Here is a 16,499-nt window from a genome sequence, read left to right as displayed (position 1 = left end):
CCCACCATGGCCCCCCCCTCCGGCCCCCACCTGTACTCCCTCTCCTGCAGGATCTCCACGGGGTCGAGCCCGCGCGGTTTCTGGATGGGGGTGATGCGGTTCTGCTTCTGGTGCAGCTGCACCATGGGGGCGGGCTGGGCCGGCTGCCCCGGGGATTGAGTCTGGGGGGGCATGACGGGCGAAGCGGCGGGGGGCACGGCCGGGGGGGCCGGCGAGGGGCGACCGGTGGGCTGCGGGGGGATCAGCTTCTGCGGGGCGCTGGTGGGGGCTGCAGCGTTCGCCATTGGTCCTGCGGGGAAACAGCCGCCGTGGAGCGGAGCCGCCCGGCCACCACTGGGTTCTATGGGGTGGGATCGGCCCCCCCTCGTTAACGGCTGGCCGCTAACGAGCTCGTTAGGGTTCTGCTGGAGGTGAAGGAGTTCCGTTCTTACCTTCAGGCCAGGGTTTGGGGGGGCCGCCCGGGGGCTGCCCTGGCATTCCCGGGGGAACTCCTGAGGGTCCGGGAGGGGGCATATTTGGCCCTCCTATGCCTGCACAGGTATGGGGGGTGGGGGGGTGGGATGAGGGGGGGGGGGGAGAGAAAAAGGGAAGGGTTACAAGTGGGAGCGCGTTCAGTGGGAAACAAATCCGTCTTCTGCACACAGAGCACAAACGGAGGTGGGTGGCACAGAGCCAAACATCACCCAGAGCACCCATGGGGGGGCACAGACCCAAAGGCCACCCATGGGGGGGGGGACACGGACCCAAACATCACCCATAGCACCCATGGGGGGGCACAGACACAAAGATCACCCACACCACCCATGGGGGGGCACAGACCCAAACGCCACCCCCATCCTAACAAAGTCCAAATCCCATCTTGGGGGCACCAGATGCCCCACTGGAGCCCAGTTGGGTGCGACACCCCCTGGACACCCCCCCACCCCCGCCCCACCCCCCCTGCAGACCCCTGGAGCAGGACAGAACCCACAGCCCCCCCCCTACATGCCCCCCCCCCCACATGCCCGCCCCCCAGCCCCCCTCCCCACACCCCCCTTGCAGACCCCTGGAGCAGGACAGAACCCACAGCCCCCCCCCCCCTCTCCCTTCACCCGCCCCACCCCCCTCCCCACAACCCCCTGCAGACCCCTGGAGCAGGACAGAATCCACAGCCCCCCATCCCCCCTCCCCACCCCCCCCTTGCAGACCCCTGGAGCAGGACAGAACCCACAGCCCCCCCCCCTCTCTCCCTTCACCCCCCCCACCCCCTTCCCCACCCCCCCCTGCAGACCCCTGGAGCAGGACAGAACCCACAGCCCCCCACCCCCCCTCCCCACCTCCCCCTGCCCTGCAGACCCCTGGAGCAGGACAGAACCCACAGCCCCCCAGCTCCCCCTCCCCTCACCCCCCCACCCCCTTCCCCACCCCCCCAACCCCCCCTGCAGACCCCTGGAGCAGGACAGAACCCACAGCCCCCCCCCTACATGCCCCCCCCCCCCACATGCCCGCCCCCCAGCCCCCCTCCCCACACCCCCCTGTGGACCCCTGGAGCAGGACAGAACCCACAGCCCCCCCCCCCACCCCCTTCTCCACCCCCCCCCTGCAGACCCCTGGAGCAGGACAGAACCCACAGCCCCCCCCCCCACCCCCTTCTCCACCCCCCCCCTGCAGACCCCTGGAGCAGGACAGAACCCACAGCCCCCCCCCCACCCCCTTCTCCACCCCCCCCCTGCAGACCCCTGGAGCAGGACAGAACCCACAGCCCCCCCCCTACATGCCCCCCCCCCCCACATGCCCGCCCCCCAGCCCCCCTCCCCACACCCCCCTGTGGACCCCTGGAGCAGGACAGAACCCACAGCCCCCCCCCCCCACCCCCTTCTCCACCCCCCCCCTGCAGACCCCTGGAGCAGGACAGAACCCACAGCCCCCACCCTACATGCCCCTCCCCCACATGCCCGCCCCCCAGCCCCCCTCCCCACACCCCCCCCTGCAGACCCCTGGAGCAGTACAGAACCCACAGCCCCCCCCCCAGCCTCCCCCCCCCGCCCCCCCGGACCCCCCCCCCCCGGCCCCCCACCCCCGGCAGCCAGCTGACCATGAGGTCTGTTGTAGTTGGGAGGTGTGGGTCCCGCTCCGGGCCCTTGCACCGCTCCTTGCACGGCTCCCGTCCCGGACACGGAGGGTGGAGGTAGAGTGGGCATCTGCTGCTGCATGCCGCCCATGGGCCGCTTGCCCTGCACGGCCATCTGCAGGTGGTCGGGCAGCGGTTGCCCGCGGGCCAGCATCTTGTAAGCCATGATCTGAGCCCGCAGCTGGTGCAGCTGGTTCTGGTTGAAGGGAGTCGGGCCGCGGTTCTGCTGCCCCAGAGCCTGCGGGTCGCCGCCGTCCATGGCGACGCCGCTGGGGCCGGCCGGGAGCTGCGGGCCGGAGGACGGGCCGTTGGCCGGCACCGGGCTGGAGGCGTGCTCCGAGCCGCCCAGCGGGGACGGGTAGCCTGGGAGAGAGCAGCTCTGTGAGCACAAGGGACCCAAAGCCAGCCAGCCTGCGCTCCTGTCAGCTGCAAGGACCTTCCCCATTCACAACACCAGGCTGGGATCTTTAAGAACCATTCCAACTCAACCCATTCTGTGCTCCTGTCAGCTGCAAGGACCTTCCCCATTCACACCACCAGCCTTGGATCTTCAAGGATCCTTCCTACTCAACCTGTTCTGTGCTCCTGTCAGCTGCAAGGACCTTCCCGATTCACAACACCAGCCTCGGATCCTCAAGGACCCTTCCAACTCAACCCGTTCTGTGATTCTATGACCTGCAGGACTTTCCCGATTCGCACCACCAGCCTCAGATCTTCAAGGATCCTTCCAATTCAACCTGTTCTGTGATTCTGTCAGCTGCAAGGACCTTCCCGATTCACACCACCAGCCTCAGATCTTCAAGGACCCTTCCTACTCAACCCGTTCTGTGATTCTATGACCTTCAGGACCTTCCCGATTCACACCACCAGCCTAGGATCTTCAAGGATCCTTCCTAGTCAACCCATTCTGTGCTCCTGTCAGCTGCAAGGACCTTCCCCATTCACACCACCAGGCTGGGATCTTTAAGGACCCTCCCAACTCAACTCATTCTATGATTCTGTCAGCTGCAAGGAACTTCCGGATTCACACCTCCAGCCTAGGACCTTTAAGGATCCTTCCTAGTCAACCCATTCTGTGCTCCTGTCAGCTGCAAGGACCTTCCCAATTCACACCACCAGCCTCGGATCTTCAAGGACCCTTCCAACTCAACCCGTTCTGTGATTCTATGACCTGCAAGGACCTTCCCGATTCACACCTCCAGCCTAGGACCTTTAAGGATCCTTCCTACTCAACCTGTTCTGTGCTCCTGTCAGCTGCAAGGACCTTCCCCATTCACAACACCGGGCTGGGATCTTTAAGGACCCTCCCAACTCAACTCATTCTATGATTCTGTCAGCTGCAAGGACCTTCCCGATTCACACCACCAGCCTCGGATCCTCAAGGATCCTTTCTACTCAACCCATTCTGTGCTCCTGTCAGCTGCAAGGACCTTCCCGATTCACACCACCAGCCTAGGACCTTTAAGGATCCTTCCTAGTCAACCCATTCTGTGCTCCTGTCAGCTGCAAGGACCTTCCCCATTCACACCACAAGGCTGGGATCTTTAAGGACCCTCCCAACTCAACTCATTCTATGATTCTGTCAGCTGCAAGGACCTTCCCAAGTCACAACACCAGCCTCGGATCTTTAAGGATCCTTCCTACTCAACCTGTTCTGTGCTCCTGTCAGCTGCAAGGACCTTCCCGATTCACACCACCAGCCTCGGATCTTCAAGGACCCTCCCAACTCAACTCATTCTATGATTCTGTCAGCTGCAAGGACCTTCCCGATTCACACCTCCAGCCTAGGACCTTTAAGGATCCTTCCTAGTCAACCCATTCTGTGCTCCTGTCAGCTGCAAGGACCTTCCCCATTCACACCACCAGCCTCGGATCTTCAAGGATCCTTCCATTTCAACCTGTTCTGTGATTCTGTCAGCTGCAAGGACCTTCCCCATTCACAACACCAGGCTGGGATCTTTAAAGACCCTCCCAACTCAACTCATTCTATGATTCTGTCAGCTGCAAGGAACTTCCGGATTCACACCACCAGCCTCGGATCTTCAAGGACCCTTCCTACTCAACCCGTTCTGTGATTCTATGACCTGCAGGACCTTCCCGATTCACACCACCAGCCTAGGACCTTTAAGAATCCTTCCTACTCAACCTGTTCTGTGCTCCTGTCAGCTGCAAGGACCTTCCCCATTCACACCACCAGGCTGGGATCTTTAAGGACCCTCCCAACTCAACTCATTCTATGATTCTGTCAGCTGCAAGGACCTTCCCGATTCACACCACCAGCCTAGGACCTTTAAGGATCCTTCCTACTCAACCCATTCTGTGCTCCTGTCAGCTGCAAGGACCTTCCAAATTCACTTCACCATCCCAGGATCTTTAAAGACCCTTCCAACTCAGCCCATTCTGTGATTCTGTGACCTGTAAGGACCTTCCCAATTCACTTCACCATCCTAGGACCTTTAAGGACCCTTCCAACTCAACCTGTTCTGTGATCTTTAAGGACCCTTCCAACCCAACCCATCCCACGCTTCTGAGATGTTTAACAACCCTTCCAACCCACTCTGTGCTTCTGCAACCTTCAAGGACCCTCCCAACCCATTTCATCATTCTCTGACCTTTCAGGACCCTCCCAACCCATCTCACATTTCCATGATCTTCAAGCTCTTCTCCAACCCAACCATCCCACGGTCCTGTGACCTTTCAGGACCCTCCCAACCCACCCCACAGTTCTACAATCTTCAAACTCTTTTCCAACCCAACCCATCCCACGGTCCTGTGACCTTTCAGGACCCTCCCAACCCACCCCACAGTTCTACGATCTTCAAGCTCCTTTCCAACCCAACCATCCCACGGTTCTGTGACCTTTCAGGACCCTTCCAACCCAACCCATCCCACAGTCCTGTGACCTTTCAGGACCCTCCCAACCCACCACACAGTTCTACGATCTTCAAGCTCTTCTCCAACCCAACCATCCCACGGTTCTGTGACCTTTCAGGACCCTCCCAACCCACCCCACAGTTCTACGATCTTCAAGCTCCTTTCCAACCCAACCATCCCACAGTCCTGTGACCTTTAAGGACCCTTCCAACCCAACCCATCCCACAGTTCTGTGACCTTTCAGGACCCTCCCAACCCACCCCACAGTTCTACGATCTTCAAGCTCCTTTCCAACCCAACCATCCCACGGTCCTGTGACCTTTCAGGACCCTCCCAACCCACCCCACAGTTCTACGATCTTCAAGCTCTTCTCCAACCCAACCATCCCACGGTCCTGTGACCTTTCAGGACCCTACCAACCCAACCCATCCCACGGTCCTGTGACCTTTCAGGACCCTCCCAACCCACCCCACAGTTCTACGATCTTCAAGCTCTTTTCCAACCCAACCCATCCCACGGTCCTGTGACCTTTCAGGACCCTCCCAACCCACCCCACAGTTCTACGATCTTCAAGCTCCTTTCCAACCCAACCCATCCCACGGTCCTGTGACCTTTCAGGACCCTCCCAACCCAACCCATCCCACAGTTCTAAGATCTTCAAGCTCTTCTCCAACCCAACCCATCCCACGGTCCTGTGACCTTTCAGGACCCTTCCAACCCAACCCATCCCACCCTCCCAAGAGCCTCCCACGCTCCGGAAGCCCGCCGTGCTGTAGGTGGCCCCGTTCCCACGGATGAAATCCCATTTCGGCCCGGTTTTGGCTCATTTTAATGGCGGGAGGCACCGACCTTGTGAGTGCTGGTCCATGGGGCTGGGCGGAGGGCCCATCCCCGCGTGCGCGCCGGGCCGCATCCCCATCCCCTTCATCTGCCCGTAGCGGGGGTCCTCGGCCAGCCCCTTCTCATGCATTGACTCCATGGGCTGCGGGGGGAGAGCAGCGCTCGGTTCTGGGCCTCCCCACCGGGCCGCGTTCCCTCGTCGCCCCACGTGGAGCTGGGAGGTGGGCGCCATGATGCACCGGTGGGGAACCCATGGTGGGGTCCTCACCTCCAGCACCCAGGGCACGTTTGGGCCATGCTCCTATGGGGAACCCATTTTTGGGGTCCTCACCTCCAGCACCCAGGGCACGTTTGGGCCATGCTCCTATGGGGAACCCATTTATTGGGGTCCTCACCTCCAGCATCCAACACGTCTTGATCACATTCCTATGGGGAACCCATTTTTTGGGGTCTTCACCTCAAGCACCCAGTGTATGGGTTGGTTATCTTCCAACGGGGAACCCATTTTTGGGGTCCTCACCTGAAGCACCCAGGGCACATTTGGGCCATGCTCCTATGGAGAACCCATCTTTTGGGGTCCTCACCTACAGCACCCGGTGTATGGGTTGGTCATCTTCCAATGGGGAACCCATTTTTGGGGTCCTCACCTCCAGCACCCAACACACATGTTGGTCATCCTATGGGGAACCCACTTTTGGGGTCCTCACCTCCAGCACCCAGGGCACATTTGGGCCATGCTCCTATGGGGAACCCATTTTTTGGGGTCTTCACCTCAAGCACACGGTGTACGGGTTGGTCACATTCCTATGGGGAACCCGTCTTTTGGGGTCTTCAGCTCAAGCACCCGGTGTATTTGGTGGTCACCTTCCAATGGGGAACCCATCTTTGGGGTCCTCACCTCCAGCACCCAGGGCACATTTTGGTCATGCTCCTATGGGGAACCCGTCTTTTGGGGTCTTCAGCTCAAGCACCCGGTGTATTTGGTGGTCACCTTCCAATGGGGAACCCATCTTTGGGGTCCTCACCTCCAGCACCCAGGGCGCATTTTGGTCATGCTCCTATGGGGAACCCGTCTTTTGGGGTCTTCAGCTCAAGCACCCGGTGTATGTGGTGGTCACCTTCCACTGGGGAACCCATCTTTGGGGTCCTCACCTCTAGTATCCAACAAATGTGTTGGTTGTGCTCCTATGGGAAACCCATTGTGGGGTCCTCACCTCCAGCACCCAGGGCACATTTTGGCCATTCCTATGGGGAACCCACTTTTGGGGTCCTCACCTCAGCACCCAACACGTGTTGGTCACATTCCTATGGAGAACCCATCTTTGGGGTCTTCACCTCCAGCACCCAGGGCACATTTGGGCCATGTTCCTATGGGGAACCCACTTTTGGGGTCCTCACCTACAGCACCCAACACGCGTGTTGGTCACATTCCTATGGGGAACCCATTTTTGGGATCTTCAGCTCCAGTATCCAACACGTGTTGGTCACCTTCGTATAAGGAACCCATTTCTGGGGTCTTCAGCTCAAGCTCCCAGTGTTGGTCATCTTCCAATGGGGAACCCATTTTGGGGGTCCTCACCTCCAGCACCCAGGGCTTATTTTGGTCATCTTCCTATGGGGAACCCATTTTTGGGGTCTTCTTCATCTCAAGCTCCCAGTGCCCGTGTTGGCCACCCTCCAATGGGGAACCCATTTTGGGGGTCTTCACCTCAAGCTCCCAGTGCCCATGTTGGCCACTCTCCAATGGGGAACCCATTTTTGGGGTCCTCACCTCCAGCACCCAGGGTATGGGTTGGTCATCCTCCAATGGGGAACCCATTTTTGGGGTCCTCACCTCCAGCACCCAGCGCACATTTTGGCCGTGCTGCTATGGGGCAGCCATTTTTGGGGTGCTCACCTTGTGCATCTGGTGCATGTTGTCCTGAGCGTAGGTGCCGGGCCCCTGGGGGGGCAGCGGGTGTCCGGCGTTGGGGGGCCCGGGGCTGGGTCCCATCATGCTGTGCGCGGAGCCGGGCGAGGGGCCGGGGCTGGGGCCCAACATGGCGCCCGGTGACGGGCCCGGGCCTGGGGAGGGGCCCGGCCGAGGGGTTCCACCCAGCGGGGGGTCCGGGGTCGACATCGTCAGCGTGGGGTCTGCTGGGGTCCTGGGGGGGAGAGGAAAGGGAAGCCCAAGATGGCCACCATGAGGCCGAGATGGCCACTAGGAAGGCCAGGATGGCAACCACGAGGCCAAGAATGGCAACTACAAGGCCAAGATGGCCACTAGGAAGGCCAAGAATGGCAACTACAAGGCCAAGATGGCCATCACAAGGCCGAGATGGCCATCACGAGGCCAAGATGGCCACTAGGAAAGCCAAGATAGCAACCACGAGGCCAAGAATGGCAACCAGGAAGGCCAAGATGGCAACTACAAGGCCAAGATGGCCACCACGAGGTCGAGATGGCCACTAGGAAGGCCAAGATGGCAACCATGAGGCCGAGATGGCCACCACAAGGCCGAGATGGCCACTAGGAAGGCCAAGATGGCAACCATGAGGCCGAGATGGCCACCACAAGGCCGAGATGGCCACTAGGAAGGCCAAGATGGCAACCACGAGGCCAAGATGGCCACCACAAGGCCGAGAATGGCAACCAGGAAGGCCAAGATGGCCACTAGGAAAGCCAAGATAGCAACCACGAGGCCAAGAATGGCAACCAGGAAGGCCAAGATGGCCATCACGAGGCCAAGATGGCCACTAGGAAGGCCAAGAATGGCAGCCACGAGGCCGAGATGGCCATCACAAGGCCAAGAATGGCAACCAGGAAGGCCAAGATGGCAACCACGAGGCCGAGATGGCCATCACAAGGCCGAGAATGGCAACCAGGAAGGCCAAGATGGCAACCACGAGGCCGAGATGGCCATCACAAGGCCAAGAATGGCAACCAGGAAGGCCAAGATGGCAACTACAAGGCCAAGATGGCCACCACGAGGTCGAGATGGCCACTAGGAAGGCCAAGATGGCAACCACGAGGCCGAGATGACCATCACGAGTTCAAGATGGCCACTAGGAAAGCCAAGATGGCCACCACGAGGCCAAGATGGCCACCCTACATTGGCCCTACAACGACCTGCAGCCACCACTGACTGCCTCACCAGAATGAGCGGGATGGCTGGGCTCTCACCCCGCCTCGTTTGCATACAATTAGCATACAATTAGTGCAATTAGCGTTAATTTGGGGCAATGCTGGCAGCGAGGGCGGAGCTGCCCCTCAATGCTTTGGGGTTCAGAGGCCATTGCAGCTCCCAAAGCATTCAGAGATGCACCAACGCACCACAGGGACCCCAAAACCCAACACAGTACCCCCAAAATGCCAAGAGTTCTCCCAAAACCCAACTGGTACCCCAAAATCCAACACCATACCCCAAAAAGGCCAAGAGTTCCCCCAAAACCCAACGTGGGACCCCAAAAAAACACGTGCTTCCCCTAAAATGCCAAGAGTTGCCCCAAAACCCAACACCCTAACCCCCCAAAAAACCACGTTGTTCCCCCAACATGATACCCCCAAAATGCCAAGAATTGCCCCAAAACCCAACATGGTGCCCCAAAACCCAACACAGTACCTCCAAAACAACAAGAGTTCCCCCAAAACCCAACGTGGTACCCCAAAAACCCAACATGGTACCCCCAAAAAACCACGTGGTTCCCTCAAAACGCCAAGAGTTCCCCCAAAACCCAACACGGTACCCCAAAAAACCACGTGGTTCCCCCAAAACCCAACATGATACCCCCAAAACACCAAGAGTTGCCCCAAAACCCAACATGGTGCCCCCAAAATGCCAAGAGTTCCCCCCAAACCCAACGTGGGACCCTAAAACCCAAAGTATCCCCAAAATGCCAAGAGTTGCCCCAAAATGCCAAGAGCTCCCCCAAAACCCAACATGGCGCCCCCAAAATGTCAAGAGTTCTCCCCAAACCCAACATGGTACCCAAAATAACCACGTGGTCCCCCCAAAACCCAACCTGGCATCCCAAAGTACCAAGAGTTCCCCACAAAACCCAACGTGTTACCCAAATAACCCCATAGTTTCCTCAGAATCTAACATGGAACCCCAAAAACAACGTGATGGCCCCAAAAGGCCAAGAGTTCCCCCAAAACCCAACGGGGGACCCTAAAACCCAACATGGTACCCCAAAACACAACAGGGGACCCCAAAACCCAAGAGGGGACCTCAAAACCCAACAGAGGACCCCAAAACCCAACACGGCACCCCAAAAACCCAACACGGCACCCCAAAAACCAAGAGGGGTCCCCAAAAACCCAACATGGCACCCCAAAACCCAAGAGGGGACCCAAAACCCAACACAGGACCCAAAAACACCAATATTTCCCCCAATGTGGTTCCCCAAACCACAACGTTTACCCTCAATACCCCAAAACCACCACATTGACCCCAAAACGTGACGTGTTGGCCCCAAAACTGATCTGCTTCCCCCCAAAACACGACGCGTGTCCCCCAAAATGCAACGTTCCCCCCAAAACCACGACACGTTTGCCCCAAAAAGTGCCACATTTTGCCCCAAACCTGACACGTTTGCCCCAAAACCACCAAGTCTGCCCCCAAAAAGTGCCACGTTTTGCCCCAAAACTGCCACATTTGCCCCAAAATATGATAAGTTTGTCCCAAAACAACACACTCCCCCCAAAACCACCACATTTGCCCCAAAAACTGTTTCCCCCAAAACACGACTCGTTTCCCCCCAAACAGCCACGATGACCCCAAAATATGACAAATTTGCCCCAAAACTGCCTTATTTACCCCAAAAAAGCCGTGCTCTGCACACAAAATGCTCTGTTTTGCCCCAAAACCACCCAAAAATCGCCACTTTTCGGCCCCATTTGGGCCCACGCCGACAATTTGACCGATTTTGGCCATTTTTGCCCCAATCGTCCCCATAGCAGCGGCCAACAGGACGCGGACAGGCTTTGTGCATCTCATTTGCATCTCATTTGCATCTCATTTGCATCTCATTTGCATCTCATTTGCATCTCATTTGCATCTCATTTGCATCTCATTTGCATCTCATTTGCATCTCATTTGCATCTCATTTGCATCTCATTTGCATCTCATTTGCATCTCATTTGCATCTCATTTGCATCTCATTCTTCCCTTTCCGCGCTGCTCTCCCTCCCCCAGTAGGAAACAAAGCCGGCGGAGCCCTCGTTAATTAATTAATGAGCACTAATGAAGGCACGCAGCCCGGTGCCGCTCATTTTTGGGGCCAAAAACGCCGATTTCAGGCAAACCCACAGGAGCCAAACCTGCAGGAACGGCTCGGATTTGGGGTAAAAAAGCAGCGATTTGGGGCAGAATTCCCCCATTTTTGGGGTGGATTTGGGGTTTTTTTTTCCCCTCTTTTTTCCCCATTTTTGAGACCACCTACCTTTATGGGGGGGGGGGGGGGGCAGCTCAGTGCGGTGCTGTGGGAAAAGAGGAGGGGGTCAGTGGGGGGGGGGGGGCACCCAGCTGATGCCCTCCCCCAGTCTGAGCCCCCCTCCCCCCCCCCGGAGGATTAATTAATAACGCTGAGGGCCCGGCGCTCGTTAAGGAAGGCTGTGTGCAATTAAAACCCGTTTCCATGCTGGGATTTGATGATGGATTTAGGAAGGGGGGGGGAAGGGGGGGGAGTAGGAAAGGGGGGGGAGGGGGGGGCAGATGGAAGGGGGGAAGGGGGGGGGGGGGGCAGCAGAGCAGCCCCCCGCTGAGAGAAGGGCTGCGTTAATTAGCGGCGCTCGTCAGCTTAATGAGCTCCTGGGGGGGGGGGGGGAGGTTTTCATGGGAAAGAAAAATGGGGGAGGGAAAATGGGGGGGAGGGGGAAATGGGGGGGGAAAATGGGGGGGAGGGGGAAATGGGGGGGGAGGGAAGAGAAAAATGTCTCTTTCCTTTCTTTTGGGGGGGGGGGCATAATGAGGGCAAAGCCCCCCCCCCTCAGCTATGGGCATTAATGGGGGTGGGGGGTTAAAACCTCCCCCCCCTCAAATCCCCCCCTCAGCCCCCAATTGAGGACTCAATGCAGTGGGAGGGGAGGGGGGGGGGAGCTGGTTGTAATGAGATTCGTTGATTAATTAATTGGGGGGGGGGGGGAGGGGGGGGGCAGATCGAGGCCATTCCAAAGGAGGGGCCAAATTGGGGGGGGGACCCCAAAAATGGGGGATTTGGGGAGAAAACGGCATCCAGGGATCAAAGAGACAAAACTGGGAGATAAATTGAAATTGGGGGGGGGGAATAAAAGGGGGGGAATAAAAGTGGGGGGGTCCATTGAGGGGGGGGATTAAATTGGGGGGGATCCTTTAAGTGGGGTCTATGGGGGGGCAGCAGTGGGGAAAATCCATTTGGGGGGGGGGATCCTTTGAGAGGGACCCACGAGGGGGGGTCCACTGCATTGGGGGAGGGTTTAATTGGGGGGGGACCCATTATGGGGGGGGATCCATTGTGGGGGAGGGGGTTCATGGGGGGGATTCATTACGGGGGGGGGATTCATTACGGGGGGGGGATTCATTTGGGGGGGGGATTCATTGAGGGAGGGATCCACCTGAGGGGGGGGGATCCATTGTGGGAGGGGGATTCATGGAGGAGGGGGTTGATTGGGGGGGGTTAATTGGGGGAGGGAGATTCATTGGGGGGGGGAACCATTGTGGGGGAGGGTTTCATTGAGGGGATCTGATCTGGGGGGGGGGATCCATTGGGAAGAGTCCATTATGGGGGGGGGGATCCATTGTGGGGGAGGGGGCTTCATGGGGGGGGATTCATTACGGGGGGGGGATTAATTTGGAGGGGGGGGGTTCATTGAGGGAGGGATCCACCTGAGGGGGGGGGATCCATTGTGGGAAGGGGATTCGTGGAGGAGGGGGTTGATTGGGGGGGGGGGGTTAATTGGGGGAGGGAGATTCATTGGGGGGGGATCATGGGGGGGGGTTTCATTGAGGGGATCCGTTCTGGGGGGGGGCTCCATTGGGAAGAGTCCATTATGGGGTGGGGGGGGGATCCATTGTGGGGGAGGGAGGTTCATGGGGGGGGATTCGTTACGAGGGGGGGATTAATTTGGGGGGGGGGTTCATTGAGGGGATCTGTTCAGGGGGGGGGGATCCATTGGGAAGAGTCCATTATGGGGTGGGGGGGGGATCCATTGTGGGGGAGGGGGCTTCATGGGGGGGGATTCGTTACAGGGGGGGGATTCATTTGGGGGGGGGGGATTCATTGAGGGAGGGATCCACCTGAGATGGGGGGGGGTCCATTGTGCGGGGGGGGGTCAATGGGGAAGGGATCCACTGCGGGGGGGGGGGATTCGTGGGTAGGGGGGGTTGATTGGGGGGGGGGATTCATTGGGGGGGGTTCATGGGGGGGGGGTTCATTGAGGGGATCCGTTCGGGGGGGGGGGGGGGCTCCATTGGGAAGAGTCCGTTCTGGGGGGGGGGGGTCCACCGTGTGGCTCTAAGGGGGGATTCATTGGGGGAGGGCTTAATTGGGGAGGGGGGGGGCGATTAATTGGAGGGGGGCGGTTATGAAGGGGGGGGGGATTTATAGGAGCGGGGGGGATTTATAAAAAGGGGGGGGGGGGTTAATTGAACGAATCCCCCGAGTTCATCGAGAAAAGGATCCATCGTGGGGGGGGATCCATTGTGGGGGGGGGGATCCGTCGGGGGGCTCCATGGCGGGGCTCCAAAGCGGAGACCGGCGGCGAAGCCAACACCGGCCGTCCGCGACCCCCCGTGACCCTCGGGGGCCGCCGTAGCCCCCAAACCCCCCCCCCCCCCATCCGCCCCCTCTCCCCCCCCCGCGGCCACCGTAGCCCCCCACCCCCCCCTTCTCCCACCTCCCCGCTCCTCCCCGCCGCGCTCACCGCTCCGATCCGGGCCCGCCGCCCCCATCCCGCTCTCCGTCCCGTTTCCCATCCCGCGCTCCGGGGCCGCGGGGGAACAAAGGGCCGCGACCACCGCCGCCGCCGCCGCCGCCGTGCGAGGGAGCGCCCGCTGCGCCTGCGCGCCCCGCCCCTTCCCTCTCGGCCAATCGCGGAGCGGCCGAGCCGCGAGCGCGACCAATGGGAGGCGGGAAGGGGGGACGCGCGCCCCGCCCTCTCGCGGCCCGCGGCCAATCGGTGCGCGGCGCACGGTGCCGACCAATGAGAAGGGGGAAGGGAGGGGGACGCCCCGCCCAACGGAGAGAGCGGCCCCGCCCCCCCACGGCGCCGCGCGTGCGCAGTGGGAGCGGCACTGCGGCGGAGGGGGGAGGGGCGGGGGGGGGGAAATGGGGGGAAAATTGAGCCGGGGTGGGGGGCGATGAGGGGGAATTTGGGGAAACTTTGGGGTCTTTTTGCTGGTTTTTTTCCCTTTATTGATCCCCGGAGGTGGAAATGGGGCAGGAAAAGGGGAAACGGAGGGGGAGGAATGGGGAAATGGGGGGGAAATGGGGGGCAAATGGGGGAGAAATGGGGGGGGGGGGGGAGGAAGGGGGGAAATGGGAAAATGAGGAGTAAAAATGAGGGAAAAGGGACAAAAAGGGGAAATTGGGGGGGGGGAAGTAAGGAACGGGGAAAATAGGGCGGAAAATGGAAAAGGAGGGAAATGGGGGGGGAAGGGAAGGAAAAGGGAAGTAGAGGGAAAAGGGAAGAGGAAAATGGGGAGAAAAGGGAAAAAAGTGGTGAAAATGGAGGAAAAACGAAGGAAGGGGGAAATGGGGGGAAATTGGGGGGGGGGAACGAAGGAAGGGGGAAATGGAAAAGGAAAAGGAAGGGGAAACGAGGGGGAAAAAGGAAGGGGAAACGAGAGGGGGGAAAAGGGAAGGAAGGAGGAAACGGGGGGGAAAAAGGAAGTTTGGGGCGGTGGATTTTTGTGTTTGGGGGGGGGGGAAGTGACTCGGAATGGGGTGAAAAGGCGCAGATTTGGGGCTGGACGCTGCCGGCGGGGCGGGAGCGGCACCGAACGGCCGAACAACGCGGCGGGGCGACGAACGGCCGCCGCTCCCGACAGCCGCTCCCGACAGCCGCTCCCGACAGCCGCTCCCGACAGCCGCTCCCGACAGCCGCTCCCGACAGCCGCCGCTCCCGACAGCCGCCCGCCCGTGGCGGATCCCCGCAGCCCCGCTCAGTCCGCATCGCCGTCCCGGGGCAGCAGCACGGCGGGCCGCTCTCGGCGCTCCCGGAGCCGTTCGGTGCCGTCGCTGCGGAGCTCCCCGGGCCGGAACCGGCGGAGCGGGGCGGGCAGAGCGGCGAACTCCTCGTCGTTGACGTCGCAGTCCCGGCTCAGCGCTTCCAGCGCCCACCACCGCCCGGCGAACCCCACGTCCCACAGCCGCGTCCAGCGGGGCCGCACGTGGGGGCACCGCGCCCGGTACAGCGCTACGGCGGCGTCGTGCGGCTCCTCGTACAGCACGGCCAGCAGCGCCAGGTGCCGGTAACGGAGCTGCCCGCGATCCCGGCGGCGCTGCAGCTGCTGCACGTGGCGCTCGGCCGCGGCGTTCCGCGTCTTCGGGGGCAGCAGCAGCAAAGCGGAGGCGGCGTCCAGCAGCGCCGCGTCGAACGAACGCCGATCCGGGACGGAACGGACGGCGGCCGCCGCTCCCCCCAACGCCGCCAACGCCGCTCCCGCCGACACCGGGCGGCGCCGCGCCCAACGGAGCGTCTCCCGCAGCGCCTCCGCGTAGTCCCGCAGCAGCGCCCGGCACCAACGGCCTATGGGGGGGGGGGATGAGATGGGGGGGCTGTCACAGCCAACGCCGCGCAATGCGAGACAACGAACCCCCCCCTCCCGGCTGCCCTCCCCGGGATGAAAAGAACAGCGATGGCCCCCGGTGGATCCGAGCCCCAAACACCCCTCGGTGGTCCCAAAACCCCTCGAGGGGGGGGGATGGGGGGGCGGATCCCCCCGCTGTACCGCCTGGTGCGGCTGAGCTGCACCCCAAAGCTCAACCCGCCCCCGTCCCCCAAAGGAACGGCGGATATCGGAGCTGCCCCCCCAACCCCGAGCCGCTGAGCGACCCCAGCCCACCCCCATCCCCTCTCCTCACCCCCAACGCTGAGTGACCCCCCCCAAACCCCCCAGTTCCGTGCCGCTGAACGGGACCCCCAACCCCCCGCACACCGAACGACTCCCTCCGTAACGCGGAGCTGCCCGCAGTCCCCTCTCCGGTTCCCCCCCGTTTTATCAGGGACGCGCGGTGCCCCCAAACCCCTCACCCAACGCAGCAGGCCCCAATCGGACGCCCCCCCCCCGCCATTATGCCCGAGGTGACCCCAACCAACGGGCCCAGAAACGGCGGAGCGACCCCCGAGGGCCGCCGCTCCATCCCGGGAAGCCCCCCAACGGCCCCGCGTCCGCCCCCCCCCCCTCACCGATGCCGCTTTCCATCAGCCGCCCCCGCAGCGCCGCCATCGCCGGAAGCGGCTCCGCACGGAGCGACGGCGGGGACGGACCGGAAGTGTGAGTGCGGGCGCGGGGTGATGACGCAACAAGGCGGGCGGAAGCAGCCGCGCCGGAAGTGACAACACCGGAAGCGCCGAGCCGGGCGGAAGTTGCGGGCCGTGACCGCAGCGCGGGGGGGTTTCCGCGTCCCCATCGCCTCCCCAAGGCCACAACGCCGCCCCCCCCCCACAAATCCAACCCCCCCTCCCCCCCAAAACTGAGCTCCCCATCACCCCC

At 61.2% G+C, this 16,499-nt stretch overlaps 2 protein-coding genes across 7 annotated transcripts in view; both read right to left on the bottom strand.

Annotated features, from left to right (window-relative positions):
• The window catches only part of SMARCA4 (SWI/SNF related BAF chromatin remodeling complex subunit ATPase 4), a 73,295-nt gene extending 65,313 nt beyond the window's left edge, over positions 1-7,982 (bottom strand). For 5 of the 6 annotated variants that reach the window (XM_090128673.1, XM_090128676.1, XM_090128677.1 and 2 more), the window contains exons 1-5: positions 7,722-7,968; positions 5,834-5,966; positions 2,075-2,473; positions 432-530; positions 31-289 (exon numbers count right to left, since the gene is read on the bottom strand). In XM_090128673.1, coding sequence (XP_089984799.1) covers positions 31-289; positions 432-530; positions 2,075-2,473; positions 5,834-5,966; positions 7,722-7,943 — 1,112 coding nt within the window. In that variant the 5' untranslated portion in view covers positions 7,944-7,968. Of the gene's footprint in view, positions 1-30; positions 290-431; positions 531-2,074; positions 2,474-5,833; positions 5,967-7,721 lie in introns of all 6 variants that reach the window. The other variant, XM_090128672.1, reaches the window with a different exon arrangement.
• A 6,960-nt stretch (positions 7,983-14,942) lies between these two features.
• Positions 14,943-16,476, bottom strand: TIMM29 (translocase of inner mitochondrial membrane 29). The gene is made up of 2 exons (XM_090128679.1): positions 16,193-16,476; positions 14,943-15,532 (listed from the first exon to the last, which is right to left on the bottom strand). The coding sequence occupies exons 1-2, from the start codon at positions 16,230-16,232 to the stop codon at positions 14,946-14,948; spliced, it is 627 nt and encodes a 208-aa protein (XP_089984805.1). The 5' UTR covers positions 16,233-16,476; the 3' UTR covers positions 14,943-14,945.
• Positions 16,477-16,499: the final 23 nt, after the last annotated feature.

This window comes from Phasianus colchicus, chromosome 34, assembly GCF_987193195.1.
Source record: "Phasianus colchicus chromosome 34, bPhaCol1.hap1.1, whole genome shotgun sequence".
NCBI classification, from domain to species: domain Eukaryota; kingdom Metazoa; phylum Chordata; class Aves; order Galliformes; family Phasianidae; genus Phasianus; species Phasianus colchicus.
The sequence above is the reverse complement of the archived record's forward strand: the minus strand, read 5'-3'. Positions and strand labels throughout refer to the sequence as shown.